This window comes from Armigeres subalbatus, chromosome 1, assembly GCF_024139115.2.
Source record: "Armigeres subalbatus isolate Guangzhou_Male chromosome 1, GZ_Asu_2, whole genome shotgun sequence".
Taxonomy (NCBI): Eukaryota; Metazoa; Arthropoda; class Insecta; order Diptera; family Culicidae; genus Armigeres; species Armigeres subalbatus.
In genome coordinates, this window is record NC_085139.1 from 27,249,756 (window position 1) to 27,267,303 (window position 17,548).

Consider the following 17,548-nt stretch of genomic DNA (forward strand, 5'->3'; position numbering starts at 1 on the left):
ATTGCTTATTATTTTATTCTTTATTATTATATACATTTATTTTTTTCATTTTTTTATACTCTTGTTCTTTTATTCTTCTTTTTATATTCTTCTATTCTTTTGTCTTTTTTTGTCTTTTATTTTTTCATTATTTTATTCTCTTATTTTTTATTTATGCATTTTTGCATTCTTGTCTTCTTTTATTCTTTTTTTTTAGTCTTTAGCGCTTTTATTATTTTGTTTTATTTTTCTTCTATTTCTAAATTATTTTTTAAAATTCTTTCATTGTTTTTCCTTTGTTTCTTCATTCTTCATCCTTAACTTTTCTAAATTTCATTTCTTAATTCTCCATTCTTATTATTTATTTCTTTATTCTTAATTCTTTTATGCTTCTTTTTTTATTTCTTATTTCCTTTTTATTCTTTTATTCTTCTATCTTTTTTATCTTCATTTTCTGTTCTTTATTTTTTATTAGTATATTCATTATTTTTTTCACTTTTCTTGTTCATTGTTATTTTATTCTTTTATTCTTCTATTTTTTGGCTCTTATTTTTCTATTTTTTATTCCTCTTCCTTTTATTTTTTTATTCTTTCATTTTTCTTTAGTTCTTTTTAATTTTTTTATTCTTTCATTCTTCTTTAATTCTGTATTCTTTTATTTTTTATTCCCTTTTTGTTTTTTTTAAATCTTTTAATCTTCATTCTTTTTTTATTCTATTTTTTTTTTCAATTTTTTATTTATTTTTTATCTATTCGTTACACTTTTATTTTTAAATTCTCTTTTTTTCTTTATTCTTTTATATTTAATTCTTTATTCTTATATTATGTATTCTTAATTCTTCAATTATTTATTCTTCAGTCCTGCATTCTTTTATCGTTTTTTATTCAGCCGTTTTATTCTGTACATATTATTCTTTATTTTTTATCTTTTATTCTTCAAAGTTTTAATTCTTTAATTTTTTTATACTTTTATTCCTCTATTCTATTATTCCTTTGTGCTTTAATTCTTTTATTTTTTATTCTTTTATATTTTATTCTTAAATGAATTCCCTTTTTATAATTCATTAATTTTTTAGCCTTCTATTCTCTATTCTTTATTTTTTTTATTCTTTATTCTTTTATTATTAATATTTTTATTGTTTATTGTTTCATTATTTTAGATAGAAGAATAATCTTTCATATATTTTTTTAATTCTGTAAGCTCTGTTTTTTTTTTTATTCTTAATTCTCCATTTTCAATTCTTCATGCTTTATTTTCATTTTCCCATTTTTATTCTTTGTTTTAGTTTTACTCTTCATCTTTTTAGTGTTTTATTCTCCATATTTTTTTGTTATTCTTTATATCCTATTTATCATTTTATTGTTCGTTTTTTGTTCTTTATTATTTCACTTTTAATTCTATGTTCTTTAATTTTTATTCGTTTTTGTTTATGTTGTCTTCGTTATTTTTTCTTAATTGTTTTACTTCATTCATCATTCATTTTTTTTAATTTACTGGCACTGGTGGCTCATTTCATCAAACCAATTGCAAGCTTTTAAGTTCAGCCTTTTAAATATTCAGTCTTATGCGCTTCCGCCTTCCTAAGGATTCCCCAAAACTGATATACTCACACTCATCGGAACCGGATAGACAGTCACGTTGTACAGCGCCCGGGGTTGGGGATACCGCCAGCAGATGATTCCCAGATCACGATTAATAATCTTGATCTGATACGGTAGCGGCAGCTCGTTGCTTCTGCTCGACTCAATAAACTGGAACGCCCCTGCCCGGAGATCATCTTGATAGTGCTCCTCCGGAACACCTTTCGAATCTCTACGGGAGAATCCCGGCGCAGACAAGGGGATCAAGTTATCCCGGCTGGGTGTCAAATGGGCACTACTAGCCGTCGAGTTTCCACTCGTCGTCTCGTCCGACAGCTTCGGACTAAGCACTTGATTTAACAGCTCCAACATCCGCTGGACTTCGTTTGCGTTGTTCGGATTGAAATCCAGCTGCAAATAGCTCGAGTTCAGCTTGATCTGGATCAACGGATCGCGTTTCCAGTATTCTTGGGTTAGGGTTGCTTGCAGATTGAACGAGAATGGATGCATTATAACGAAGGATCCCTGACAGAAAATAAGTTCTTCCAGATCCAGGTTGAACGACATACGTGCTGGTCGTTCTTGTACTCGCAATGTTGAATTGATAGAAGAAAGCGATAATTTGCAGTTGTATGCTTGAAGATCCTCGTCCAGCAGATGGATCATGGTTTGCGAAAGTCGAACACTGATCTTTTCTACGTCGTACATTTTGGACTTGATCATTTTGAACTTGTTTCTACTCAGAATGGGTTTTGGCAGTTTCCTCGCAAGTCGTTGGGTCTGATTATTGCTCTGAGGTCCACCCATCGCTTCAACCAAAATATCCGCCAAATCATGGAGCACCTTCAATTTTTGGTGTGAAATAGTAAATTTAATCGGCCTCTTACACTCCACGATCAGTTCACTATTCTTCTTGGTCATGCTATTGACGAAACGTGTTTTGATTATGGGCTGCGGTATACCAAGATCGTCCGGTTCCCCGGGAAGGGTTTTCAGCAATGAACGTTCATCAAGATCTATGATCAAGTCGAAAAGCGACACCTGCACGACCCGTTCCAAAAGATTCAAAGATAGCAAACCATTTGGTTGAGCCATCACCATTCGGAAGAGAACAGCCGACTCTTCGTCCTTTACCTTTTTCTCGTACAAATTAACTTTGAAATGGCCACCCAAGAAGCACACCTCATACGGTACGACCTGATTCTGAATGGACGGTCCGAGCGATGTTTTTGTCAGCTGATCCGACGATCTGCTGGAAATTTTCCTCTGTCGCGACCCACCTCCGGTACTCCGTTTGCTGCTGGATGTAGCCTGCTTAGCATCCGATGCCCTGAACGATTCCACCCCGGAGTCTTCCTCGAAGCGGGATAGTTTGGAAAAGCTTCGCCGATTTCTCGGTATTTCGGAGTCCCGCAATGATCTCACGGAATCGATGCTGATCGCATCCTGACTGATTTGTCTGTTGAAGAGCGCAGGATTGAACTCCACTACGCTACTGTTTGAGGAAGAACTGCTCTGACGTGGAGGAGTGACCATCAACAGAATGTTGTTGATCTTGCGTGAAATGTTGCCGGCCAGGCGTAGTTGATCGAGGTCTAAATCCATGAGGAGATCGGACATACAGTTTAGCTCCATGGCCTGGCTGCAAATGAGGACGTTTTTATAAATGATACAAGGAGCGTAGATGACGGAGAAGTTAAACTCCTTGAAGATAGTATTCACTTCAAAGTCGGACGATCTTTGGACATCTTGAAGGTTATTCCATTCGAAGGCCGGGTTGTCGTGATGGGTTGTGGCGGATGTTTGCTCCTGGATGTACGCCAGGATGTCCGACCAGCAGGCTGTGCTGAGCGAGATTTCTTTCAGGAGCACTTCATATTGGCGATCCTCGATTTTGGATCCTGGAACATTAAGAATTCGCATCTGAGCTGCTTTTGTGTAAACGTCGGGACGCAATGGCACTCGACAGATGGGATTCTCCACATTATGATGCATGGTGATTGAATTTATTTTGAAAATGTAGGCATCACAGCGATCGGAACAATCCTTAAGGGGAATGAATAGCCGAATCCCTTTGCTGGAAAAAATAATTAAAGGTAGATCTCTCACGCCATAAACTTTTTGGGGTGGTTCTGGTTCGTCTTGTTGATGAAAAATCGTCAAAAGTTCTAAACACTTTTCCAGTAAATCCAAATCCAATCGCAGATCGATTTGTTCCACTTTGACGATCACCTCGATTAATGTGTCGCTATGTTCTCGGTTCTTGCGAACTGTGTCCCACTTGGTATGAACATTTGTGGTTTCCGCTTTGGTAACGGTCAAGTTTAGGAATGTATCGTTGGCGGATTTACTTGAACCGCCTGAGTCGGTTTGCACAGTTAACGCCAGTGCTTCATTTTTTATCCACATTCTTTTATCAGCATCAAATTCGTAAGACTGGACGTTCATTCCTCCAACCTTGGCCTTGATCTGGAGGTAGACGTCTTGCATGTCCAGACTGTAGATTATGTCCTCCAGTTCTATGGCAAGCCGAACCGTCATCTGACCAACATCGTCCTTACCGATACAAGTCACCGTCACTTTGGAGAAAGTCCATTGAAGCCAAATCGAAACTGGAAGAGCGTCTTTCTTACCCCCTTCTTTGAGAGTCTCCTCGGAAGCACCACTTGAGTTGTGAGTCATATCCAGGAACTCTTTCAAGTCAGCTGCCGTTGCAGCACTGCCAGTTTTCTGAGATATTTCCAAGATTTGGGGTTCGCGAGATTTGCCGGGTGCATCGCTACTGACTTGAAGCATCGGAAGGGACAGAAGACGATTCATTGTGGAGCTAAGAAGGACCAGTTGTTCTTGGAATAAATTCAACTTGAGCGGAGAGGTATCCACGTGAAAGCAGGCTGAAGTTGCTTCGCCGTCATCTTTGAAGTTCAAGACCAACGAGATATTAGTGGTTGTTTCTTCCAGTAGTTTATTCATCTGCCGATTCTGGTAGGTCCAACTGGAAGCATCGGCCAGTGAGATGGTCCACGGGAAGCTTTCCTTATCGTCCGGCCACACCGACTTGGCTAAACTTATGGGGAATCTGCTAATGCCTGCGGATAAACCACTAGATTTGAATGCCGAGTTGGTCGTGATGAGTGGAAGTCTGAAATGAAAAATAAGAGATGTTTATTAGTTGCTCATCACATTGATCTTGAATGAAGCCTTACATATCTAGAATATAAGTTATCCAAAAACAATCTTTAATTACAATTACTGCTATAGTACTGCTATATGTCTGATTTCAAAAAACAAAGAGAGGTTCTACTCAAACAAATGGCTACCGCACATCCAGACCAATTGATCCATCTCGCATTTACTCATACCCGGTTTTGAAATTCGCAAAGTCGCTTCTCATAGGGTGCCACATGTCGAGGTAAGAGTGTCGTAGCGTAGAATTGTTGGTATCTATTCCTATCGACATCTCGAGGCATGGCAGAGGAGCGTAGAGTGAGCAATCAAGTCACCCTTACATGGTATGTTAGAGGTGAGCACTAAAGTGATTTAAATTTTGACTTTTCGTACTCATATGTTTTAGAGCTGCTGTAGGGCTGCAAAATGGTGGGTTGACATCAAGGAAAGGAGCGCCCAACATAGCTCTGACCCTCACAAGTTCCTATCTCACGCTTCCACGTGTCGTCCGATGACAAAAGATTGCCATCTAAGGGTTGCGTACTTAGCTGGTAGTGCAGCCAGGGCACTGTTGTCCTTTTGACATCAGCTAGAGTGAGAAGGTACGCCTCCAGCGTCTGTTCACCAGGATGTGCGGCTCAAACAGCGTCTGTCTGGTACCCAGCGGCAGATTAACGAAATGCTGTATCGCGTCAGCTATACCTAAGGTGGCAGCCCCACCAGCGTGATGTAGGTAACGCGACCCCAGTAATGTAGCTCACTGAAGCCTCTCAAAAACCACGAAAAATGGAGATATAAGAAAAGGAGAACGTTATTTTTGGCAAACTCCTGGACCTGGACGAGTGAGCCTTCTGGCTCGTGAACTGCAGAAGGTTGGAGAAGTGGAAGTTATACAAGAAGTCCGATGACCTAGATCCGGAGGACGTGAATTCCGAGCCGTGGACCCCACGACCAAAACTGCATTCAAATTTAACATAACATACGGGGCAAATTCTTCAATCACAGCCTAATCAACGTTTACGCACCGACAAACGATAAATTCGACGACGTGAAGGACACCTTTTACGAATGTCTTGACAAAGCCTATGGAGAGTGACCAAAGCATGACGTGAAAATTGTTATCGGAGACGCTAACGCTCGGGTCGGTAGAGAGGATTTTTTCCGTCCCATAATCGGTAGGGAGAGCCTTCACTCCGCTACCAATGACAACGGCCTACGGCTAGTAAATTTCGCTGCTGCCAGAGGGATGGCCATCAGTAGCACCTACTTTGCACGAAAGAACATCCGAAAGTACCCCTGGAGATACCCAAATTGTGAAACTTGCAACCAGATAGCCCATGTTCTGGTGGATGGGCGCCATTTCTCGGATGTTATCGATGAGCGGACATTCAGAGGTCCGAACATTGACTCTGATCACTACCTCGTTGTCACTAAAATTCGATCACGGTTGTCAACTGTATCGAACGAAAGACCACGGCGAATAATATTCAGCGTTTGTACCGCCAGCTCGAACGGATAAGTAAAATCAACGTTAGTGACAACGTCAATGTTATATGGGAGTCAATCCATGGAGCGGTGACCACAACATCACTAGAAGTGGTAGGCATACTGCACAGAAAGTGACAGACGAGAAAAACGCTAGAGCAGCCGAAAAACGAACCCACCGCAGGAAGAAAACCCGACTTAATCCACCTAGTAGTGATACTGCCTTTCTCGCATAACGCAAAGACACCAACCTTATATGGTGCTAATATTGTTCGATATACCATTTTCTTAATAACTTCTAAACGCAATGGTCGATTGTTATCAAATTCAATAGTGATCAACTAGGATTTGCCCTCTGTCGAATGCAACTTGTTGCGAGAAAATCGGTTAAGGATTACTATATGGAAAGTTGTCTAATGTTTTTCTTAGCTTTTGTGCACACACATACACACGGACAGACAGACATGTGCTCAGTTCGTTGAGCTGAGTCGATTGGTATATAACACTATGGGTCTCCGCGACATTAATAAAACGTTCGCATTCGGAGTGAAATGATAGCCTTTGAAGGTACAACTTTGTTGTACGAGAAAAGGCAAAAAGAGTACGAAGAGCAAGTGATTAGTGAGGCGCAGGAAAGAATGGAGCAGAATGATATGCGGAGGTTTTATGGGACTGTCAATGGCGTGCTGAGAAAAACAGCGCCATCTCCCGTCATGTGCAACGACCAAGAGGGCAATTTGCTGACAGATAAAACCGAAGTGGAAGCAACACTTCGAGACTTTATTGTTGAATAGTGGAAATGACGGTGAAAAGAATAAATATTAGCGACGATGGACAAGCTGTGGGTGGAGTCGTCTACACTAGATGAGGTTAGAAAAGCTATTAAAGAGCTGTAAAAGGGGAAGGACCAGAACTTCTTAAACATGGCAGTGATTAGCTTTATGAAGTTCTGCACCATATTCGAAAATCAAAAATATGGGAAGACGAGGAATTGCATGCTAGCTGGTTGGATGGCCTCATTTGCCCTCGCTTTGAGAAAAGGGCACAGACTGGAGTGCGCCTGTTCAACAGATTGAGGCCGCTTGAAGAGTCCTTCGTCGGCGAATACCAGGTTTTCGCGAGGGTCGATCAACGACGGATCAAATGTTTACCCTGAGACAAATCCTCGAGGTAGCGATTAGGAGAGCTGGTGTGCAAAGAAGCGGTACCATTATTACAAGATCCCATATGCTCCTGGGATTTGCGGACGATTTCGATATTATCGGGATTGATCGCCGTGCCATGGAAGAGGCTTTTGTGCCGTTTAAGAGGGAGACAGCGAGGATTGGACTCACGATCAATACCAGCACCTGAAGGGATTGCCAAGTTAATTTCTGTAGATATTTATGGATTTGCATAAGTAGTCCTAGATGAACTCCTGGAAATATTTCTAAAAGAATTTCCGCGGGTGGGATGGTGTTTGTTTAGAAATTTTATGTCATTCGAACGGAGTTAAGAGGAAATTTCTGAAGAGTTCTCGAAATAATTTATGGAAAGTTCTTGAAGAAATTTGCGGGGGAGCTTCAGGGAGATTTTCAGGAGAAATTCCTTCAGGAAAAACTTTTGGACATTCTAGATAATAATGCGCAGATTGGTTTCTGGGGGAATTCACGGGGTTTCCGGTTTTCTGTGTACTGATTGGGTAAGTGCCGTATCTTTAACGATGTTCCATAACTGTTTGGCGGCGGTTGCTTCATCTATTGCGTACGATCAGTGGCGTAGCCAGAAAATTGGTCTGGGGGGGGGGGGGCGGGTATCCGAACATTTTTTCTTCGAAAAAAAAAATTTCTTCTTAAAATTTTGTTTCTGGGGGGGGGTTTTATGCCCAAAACCACCCCCCTGGCTACGCCACTGCGTACGATAACTGTTGGCGCAATAATCAATCGGCCGTAGCGCTGTTACGTTGTTATGGGAGCTATAGCAACACAAGTAACTTGTTAGGAAAAATAATTTCCACGCTCATTCCTACATTGAACACCGTACTGTTAAGAACGTTTTGCTTAATAAACTTTTAATCCGTTAAATAAAACCTGACTTTATTCGGAGTTCCGACTCGTCTCTCAAGAGGTTATGGGCACCACCGCGAAGACGTGACCTGCAACATCCCGTTATTACGAGGAAGTGGAGCAGATTTCCAAAACTGGAGCTATCAAGTGAAGGTATACCTCGAAGCGAAAGGCGTTGCGGATGTTTTGACCGGAGTGGCTCCGGTAGCAGCAGAAGATAAAGCCAAGTTCGAGGAGAAAGACCGGATTGCAAAAGCGTTGCTGGTGGGGTGTCTATCGGACGAGTGTCTCGAAATCGTTCGAGAGAAGACGACCACTAAGGATATGTGGGCCAGCTTAGAGACGACATAGGCAAAGAAATCCGTGGCAAGCCAAACAATCATTCGGAAGCAGTTGGCTCGTTTAAGGATGAAGGAAGGCGCCGATATGATGACACATCTGTTGGAATTTGATGGACTGGTAAGAAGATTGAAGACCGCTGGTGCGACGTTGGCTGCAAGTGATCTGGTATAGCAACTATTTTTAACGTTGCCAGACTCTTTTGACCCTTTGACGGCCTTGGAGAATGTAGCGGAAGAAGAATTAAACTTGGATCTCGTCAAGCAACGTCTGTTGGCCGAAGAAAGCAAACGATCCGATCGGCAAGGTGATTCGGTTGAAGACAAGTCTGCAGCTTCTACCAGCGAATCGAAGAAGAAGTTCTCAAAATTCCTCGGAAAGTGCCATCGATGTGGTCGCCGGGGACATATGAAGAAAGATTGCCGTCAACGGGAAGCCAATTCAGCGAAGAAGATTGCCGTGAGTTTCTTGGCTGATGCAAATGTTGCGGAGAGGAGGCCAGGACGCATCGTATTCAAGCTCGATTCCGGGTGCAGTGACCACTTGGTATGCGACAAGACCGTATTCACTAGTCTGAAAAATTTGTCAAATCCTGTAGAGATCAAGGTTGCCAAGGAAGGAGAAGCAATGATCGCTGGTCAAATTGGTGAAATTAACGCAATGAGCAACAAGGGCATACCGTTCAACATCAAAAACGTGCTTTCAACATCAAAAACGTGCTTTACGAGAAAATCTCATGTCGGTCAAGAAAATGACAAATGCAGGTATAGATGTGCTTTTTTCCGAGAACGTAGCAGTGTTGAAGAAGGACGGAAAGCTGTTGGCTACTGGACACCTCCGTGGAAATTTGTATGAACTCGATCTGTCGTTTCAAGAAGTCCAAGCAAACCATAGTGAGGTAGGAATTGGAAACTTGTGGCACCGTCGACTCGGGCATATTGGCCAACATGGATTGGACATCTTAGCCAGGAAAGGTATGCTGAAAGGCATGAATGAAAAATCAAGTAAGATCGATTTTTGTAACACCTGCGTACAAGCTAAGCAATGCCGAGAACCGTTTGATGGAACGAGAATTAGGGCCAACCGGCCGTTGGAGCGTATACACTCGGTTGTATGCGGACCCATTGATCCACCAGCATGGGATGGTTCTCGATACTTTGTGAGTTTCATCGATGACTACACTCATTTCTCCATGATTTACTTGTTGAAGAGAAAGTCTGGCGTGTTCGAGAAATTCCAAGAATTCGAAGCGAGTGTTACGGCCATGTTCGGGAAGTCCATGTCAAGGATGACTGTGGATCAAGGAACGGAGTACTGTTCTGCAATTCAAATGGAGTACTACAAGCAAAAAGGGATCCAACTGGAGGCTACGGTTGCTTATTATCCCCAACAAAATGGTGTAGCGGAGAGGTTCAACCAAACCTTGATTGAGAAAGTTTGCTCTGTGCTCATTCAGAAAGCGCCGAAGCGTTTGTGGTCAGAAGCAGCTCTGGCGTGCGTTTACTTGATGAACCGAAGTCCAACAAGCGCGCTGCCTTCTGTTGGCACTCCTGCTGAGATGTGGTTCGGTCGTACACCGGATCTGGAGAAAATTCGTGTGTTCGGCTGTACGAGTTTCGTTTGGATCCCGAAGCAGAAAAGACGTAAGTTAGATGCTACTAGTAAAGAGATGATAATGGTTGGGTATGCTCCCAATGGATACCGTGTGTTGGACCCGGTGACTCGAAAAGTTACAATTGCTCGAGACGTCAAGTTCGATGAATCAAGCTTCCCTACGTTAAGATGAAGCAGGAAGATGATGTGCCTTTGACTGTTCATCCTTCCCTCAAGCAAGAGGGGGAATACAACCAGCCAAGCTTCGAAAACGAGAACGCCGTCGATGAATTAGTCCCCCAGGATGATCAAGCCCAAAATGAATCTGAAATCAGTCAAAATGAAGAGTCAACTGATGATGTCGATGAACCAGAAAATGCTCTCCCTTCGCCCACAGAAAGACACGAAATTCCCAGTGAATTGTTGGCGAGGCATAGCGGACGGGAGCGCAGGCTCCCTGGTAAGTTATACGATTACTTTATCGGTTATAGAGCTGTTTCTGGTGAATTGATATCCGCAGATGTACCCGATTCATATGATGAGCTAACCGAACGGCCTGACCGGACCAAATGGATGGCACCTATACGAGATGAATTACGTTCCATGGAGGAGAACAAAGTCTGGCGATTTTAAAGTTGTCCCAAGGGAGTGAAACCTCTGAAGACAAAATGGGTGTTCCGGCTGAAAGACGATGCGACCGGAAATACAGCGAAGTATAAAGCAAGGCTGGTCGTTAAAGGATTTTTGCAGAAGGCTGGCGTTGACTACAAGGAAACATTTGCTCCAGTTGCAAGACTTGCCACTATCAAGACTGTACTCGCAGCTGGTGTTCAGCAAGAATTCCACTTACATCAAATGGACGTCAAGACAGCGTTCCTGCATGGAGAGCTGAAAGAAGAATTATACATGGTGATTCCGGATGGCGTCGCAGCTCCTCCCAATACAGTGTGCCGTTTGTTCAAATCACTGTATGGATTGAAGCAATCTCCAAGGTGCTGGAACAAAAAGTTCAACAACCGTCTATTGAATTTGGGATTCCAGCAATCACAACATGATTACTGCCTCTATGTACGTATACAACCAGGAGATGAAGTCTACATCATACTCTATGAGGACGATTTGCTAATAGCTGGGAGAAAGCTGGAAACGATAGAGAAACTGAAGAAAGCATTAAGTTCAACGTTTTCCATGACAGACTGCGGAGAAGTCAATCGTTTCTTGGGTATGAAGCTGGAGTACGACCGGACGAAAAATTCAATGAGCCTTTGCCAGGAAGCGAACATCGAAAAACTGTTGGTGCGCTACAATATGGTGGATTGTAACCCTACCAAGACGCCTATGGATAAGAGCCTGCGTGCTTCGCGAGATGGTGAAACAAGCAAGGAACCGTACCGCGAGCTTCTGGGTACAATCATGTACATAATGCTGTGCAACAGACCTGATCTGTGTTATCCCGTCGGATTCCTGGGCCGTTATCAACAAAATCCAACAATAACTGATTGGCAGTGCCTTAAGCGACTTGTACGATACCTGAAAGGAACGAAAGCGAAGCATCTGAAGTACGTTCGTGATGACTCAGCTGAACCGTTGGTCGGATATGCTGACGCCGACTGGGCATTGGATACAAAAGACAGGAAGTCAGTTAGCGGTTATTTGTTCGCGGTATTCGGTAACGCTGTGTCATGATCGAGTAAGAAGCAGGTGACCGTTGCCACATATTCAAGCGAAGCAGAATACGTGTCCCTTAGTTCTGCTGTCTCAGAAGCTATCTGGCTTTCAGGAGTGATGGAAGGCCTCCAGCTGGAGCGGCCATCAGATCCAGTCTCAATATACGAGGATAACCAAGGAGCGATAGGCATGGCAAACAATTGCGAAAACAAACGATCAAAGCACATAGATATCAAGCATCACTTTATTAGAGATCATATTGCGAACGATCGAATAGTATTGAAGTATGTGCGAACCGAGGACCAGTTAGCGGATCTGTTTACCAAACCGGTGGACGCTACACATCTCAAGAAACTGTGCCAAGGGGTCGGATTATCCGATTGAGAGGGGGTGTTGGCGCAATAATCAATCGGCCGTAGCGCTGTTACGTTGTTATGGGAGCTACATAGCAACACAAGTAAGTTGTTAGGAAAAATAATTTCTTCGCTCATTCCTACATTGAACACTGTACTGTTAAGGACGTTTTGCTTCATAAACTTTTAATCCGTTAAATAAAACCTGACTTCATTCGGAGTTCCGACTCGTCTCTCAAGAATAACTCTGCGCAGTTGGCTTTTCTGAAAAGACGTTTTAGTAAAGCTCTACCTTTTTGGAGATTAATCTGATTTGTTTCAGTTTTAGATTTGTTATAGTCCCTTAGCAATTTTCGTTTTGCCTTTCTCGTATACTAAGTATACGTAAAGGCTATATGATCACTCTAAACCCCAACTTTTGATAGAAGGCTCGGAGACCCATAGTGTTATATACCAATCGACTCAGTTCGACGAATTGAGGCGATATCTGTTTGTGTTTTTTGTTTCTTCCTAAGCAATGGAGAGGGAATCTGCTCAACAGACATCCTGGGTTGTCAAGGAAGTGCGGGGTTAGGGATCACCTCCAACAGCAAACGAGGGAGGCAGGACTACATCCCCGACCGGCTAAACCTTTTCCATTGCCCCCAAGCCCATAGTCCCTTCGGTACAACCAGAAAGTAATGCTTCAAAGGGGGGCCAGTGCACAACGCACCCTCGAGGTTAGCTGCGTGTCCTTGTAGCACCGAACATCGTATCGATATATGTTTGTGTGTATGTATGTATGTGTGTGAGTGTATGTGTGTATGTGTACAAAATTTTGTAGACACACTTTTTGGAACTTGGCATTGGTCGAATTACTCGCAACAAGAGACGGAGAATCCTGTCCCATTGTTTGCAATTGAAAATTGGCTGAATTGGATTATGGGATCAGAAGTTATGGCCAAAATACTATTTTCTTTGCACAAAACACGCTAAAAACACTCCCACGTTTTAATTTTTTTTTGCACGAGAAAGGCACCAACACCGCTAGGTGGATTAATCAGGGTTTTTAATGTACGCTTCGTTAATTTCTTTAGACCACTATCTTTTCTAGTTGTTTACTCGGGTTCTTGCTCCTTCAGCTATTGGAATTTGACTTCCTATTTCTATCATGATTGATAAGTGATTATAGCGGTAAGGTATAAAAAGCAAACTTACTTGAGCATCACGATCTCGTTGTCGCCGAACTCTTCCTCCTGTGGGGTCCTCCGTCCACCAATCGTCTCCTGTTCGATACAGCGCTGCGGAAAATACACGGTGCAGTGTCGAAACTCCAAATGGAAGATGATCCGACGTGACAGTTGCTTCCAAAACTCGATTCCCACCAACTGTTCGGAAGTTTTCTCGGACGGTGTCGGCGCCGAGTGGTCGTCTTTTTCCGTGTCGTCTTCGGCGACGGTTGAACCCACTTTCGGGTGGGCCGGAATCAGCGCCGGCGGTGGTTGCGTGTCCACCTTATCCGAACTGGAGTGAACGGACGTGATGGGTTGGACGGATTTTTTCGGCAGCATGCGTTCCACGGATTTTCGCGGACTTAGCGAGTGGCGGGTGTGCGTTCGGGAGAGCGGGTCATCCCGGCAGGCGGCGAGGTTTGAGGGCCAGATGCGTAGGAATTCGTAGAGGGTGGGATCCATGTTGAGGCTGAGGTCGAGGAAGCGTCCGTAGAAGAGAGGAGGGTGTTCAAGGGAAGTCAGATGCCGGTCGATGGGGAGTTGGATGATGATGGTGAGGAAGTCTTCATCGGTGGGATGGTCCGGCCAGAGAGCGGTAAGGGAACGCTGCGTGGATGAAGAGCTGGGAATGTATGAAAGGCATCGTAGGCTGCGGGAGGTGAGTTTCAAGGAAGACGTGCGTTCGGAGAGGATTTGACGAAGGTGTGCTTGGGATATAGTTAGGTCTAGTATTGGCATATCGGAATTGATAAGGTTCGAAAGAATTTCCGGAGATGGATGGAAAAAGGCTGTTTGGGTTGAAAGGGTTTGGATGATGGACCAAGCGACGGTGGTTTGTGGTGGACTGAGGAGCAGTTTGAGGTCCGAAATGTCGAAGTTGTGCTCGGTTTTGTTAAGTTCGGTGCTAGACCAAAGTTCTGGAAAGATGAGGAACCGATGCTGATGGTTTAGGTTGATGGCCGTGGTAACGAGTAACTCCGAATCATTATTGTGTAGTTTGGCAACTAATCGTTCCAGGTTTCCGGAGATGGAATGAAAGCAGCTATCGAATAATTTGGCCGGTGGTTCCGGTAGTTGGCATGTGGTGAAGATCAATCGATTGGGATAGAGTGGTGTCAGAATGTTGCACTCAACTCGATTGAAGACCACCGATAGGAAAGGAGTCTGACCAGAATGGAATTTACTTGAGCTGCGCTTTCTCCCAAGCTGAAACTTGCCATGATCGAATGGGTGTAGTTCCAGAATCGGTGTAAGAATCGTGATGTGAATTTGCTTCAAAGGAATTTCACTCATCAGAGCATCGTAATCTTCGGCGGACGGTGGGGGCAGTTGATTGAGACCAGGAATCTGTTTCTCTTCGTAATACGGAGAATATTCGTAAGCATCCTTGTACGATATTAACGTTTTTACACGGTGGAGGGTGTCTGCACCGATTTTCAACCGGAATTTGCCGAAAAAGGCTCGAATCATGTACTTCTCGGATAAGTTGCTAAACTCCAGATCGCTTCCAAACTCGGAGGTTCTTCGATCGTCGGGAACCTGCACTTCATGTACAATGTCGACAGCAAGGCCAGGAGATTTACTAAGCAGCACATCCTGACTGTACGTTCCAAGATGGTAATTCCAGTTGACATTGTATTTACGACTTTCCCCGGAGCTGTCGTCAAAGAAAGAACCCTTTATGTGCTGCTCTCTCGTTGAATCGGTTTCGCTTTGGAAAATCTCCCGAATGGTAAGGGGATGTCCACAGGGGCAATCCTCTAATGCGTGCAGCCCTATTTTTGCAATTCCACCTGAAACGTTGAACCACTTCAATCCACAGATGATCACCTCACCCTGAACTCCATCAAAGTCCAGCTGCAGGAAAGGGTTGTACTTAATTTTCCTGGCAGTTCCGACCACACTATCTCCAACGAACTCCTGCGTCTTAAAAATCATCCGCATCCGATCAACGTAGCATCCGGCATGAAACACGTGGAACTCATGATCATCGGTATGGTCACTTTCGTTATCCTCCGGAAAGAACGAAGGCAGCAAGTTCCAAGCCCATGACAGAAGCGATTCCTGTCCCACCTCTCCTTCTCCTTCTACATTAGCATCCTGACCGAGAGTTATCTCGCTCTTGATCTTCCCCTGTTTCAGCGCCAATCCAAGCTCAAACAGCCTCATCAGCATTGGAAACTGCTGCGACGAAACGTTAAAGTCCAAAAATTTACTATGGACATCGATTCGCGTGATCGATGACTTGTCCTGCGCCGGCACGTTGCTGTACTTCATGAGCACCCGAACCTGCAGCGTGCTTCGATACAGAACCGGCTCCTGACAGACTTCAATCTTCCCAGCCGAGTTGCGCTTGTCCAAGCAGATGGTCAAATCCACCACGTTGATCAACTTGCGCAGCGAAATCCGCGTCGGTGAGATGTCGATAAAGGCCGGATTCCACTTGCCATCGGCCGACTCCATCGACAACTGCTGGATGTTCATAGAAACGACGATGTCTTCTTCAACGTATTTCAGAATCAAATTGTGACAGCGGATCGTGATGTTGTTGGCGATTCGATTGATCAGCGACGCCATGTAGCCCGGAGGGGGAGCTTCCTCCGAGTTTTTGCTCTTCTTGTTGGCATCCTTACGGGGAGCGGTTCGAGCGCCCGGTTCTTGCAGTTTCAATACAAATTCTAGAAAAATAAAATAAAAAATAGATTAAATCTTATTCGTTTAGTGGTAAATAAACACAGGGCTGGAAACGAATAAAAATATAGGCCAAGCGTAAATAATAATTGATAGTATTTTCTCCTAAAAAATTCTCTGTATTAATTCTCGCTACTAAGCATTCTTTTAATATACAATTTTAGATTTTTAAAATAATTATTTAATATTCTAAATTTGATCAATTTGTCAAATAAATGTATTGACATAACTTGGTCGAGTATCATACATTTTTGTATAAGTGTTCCTACAAGTTAAATGCAAAAAAAAATCGTTACCAGCCCTGTAATTCCGCAACTCACCAATCGTATTGATCGTAATCACAATCGGTTCCGACGCGATCTTTGTCCACGGGACTCGAATCGCCAGCTCGTGGATGTGCCCGGACAGAAACTGGAACGGCAGCGAGAGCTCCTCCTCCAGCACATCCAGCTTCAGGTCCAGATTCTGGAATACGACCTCGCCGCCCCATAGCGACACCTGCGAGTCCTCCGGACGGATGTTCTTCACATACTTCTCCACGTAGCTCAGGATGATTGGCGTAATGTAGGACTCGATTTTGAACATTCTGAACTGTGGAAAATGTCGATTTTCTTCTCATCAAAACCAAAACATAACGGGACTTTTGGTTTCCACTCCGTTGGAATTAGGAATTTACAATCAGCAGACACTACCGCGGAAGCGATGCAAATTTTTCACTCCTTCACCACTAGTACCTATTATCGTTCGTTCAATCTGATAACAGCGATTACTAATAGATTTTTTTTCCACACGATAATGATAACACAAAGCAATTTTTTCTTCCTTCCACGAAGTCACTTCAGTCGCGCACAGACAGAATGGTTTCTTCTTCGTTTTGTTGGTGGTAAGATTTGTTATCGTTCGAGCGGAGCGGTTTTTCGCGTTTTTTTCTTGCGCGCGGGTGTGAAACGGTGTGGGTGGGGGTTTTGTTTTGTAGCGAAACGACGGAGAAACGTCAGAAAAGGAAGCAAAATAAACAAAGGGTTCGGTTCGCCGGTGGTCGAAAAACGCATGGTCGAACAAGGTCGAACAAAGTTGTGGCTGCGTGCATCCTTTTTAATATGGCTGAGTGCGTGGAGCACCGTGTATTAAACACGACAGGTCAAATAAATGTGAGAATAATGAAATTCAGAAATCTGTACACTAATAAAAATCCACACATTTTTATTGGCAAAAATCTAAAGAAATTTACAAATAAATTTTATGTGTGCGTTAATAACCACCAGCTATGGGAGAATCAACATAAAGGTTATTAGTTAATAACGGTTATGTGTGTTTCCACATATATGCTATGCGAATTTACATAGCCGTTATGTGGGAAATGCTATAGTCAAAATTTATGTGTGCCACACATAATGGATATGATTGGATTTTTGTCAGTGTAATATTTTTTAAA

The 17,548-nt window shown here is 43.2% G+C and overlaps 1 protein-coding gene across 1 annotated transcript in view; it reads right to left on the minus strand.

Annotated features, from left to right (window-relative positions):
* Positions 1-17,037, minus strand: part of LOC134222974 (intermembrane lipid transfer protein VPS13B) — a 67,728-nt gene extending 50,691 nt beyond the window's left edge. The window contains exons 1-3 of the mRNA XM_062702119.1: positions 16,434-17,037; positions 13,409-16,100; positions 1,591-4,702 (exon numbers count right to left, since the gene is read on the minus strand). Of these exons, the coding sequence (XP_062558103.1) occupies positions 1,591-4,702; positions 13,409-16,100; positions 16,434-16,698 (6,069 nt within the window). The 5' untranslated portion in view covers positions 16,699-17,037. The remainder of the gene's footprint in view (positions 1-1,590; positions 4,703-13,408; positions 16,101-16,433) is intronic.
* Between the last annotated feature and the right edge of the window lie 511 nt (positions 17,038-17,548).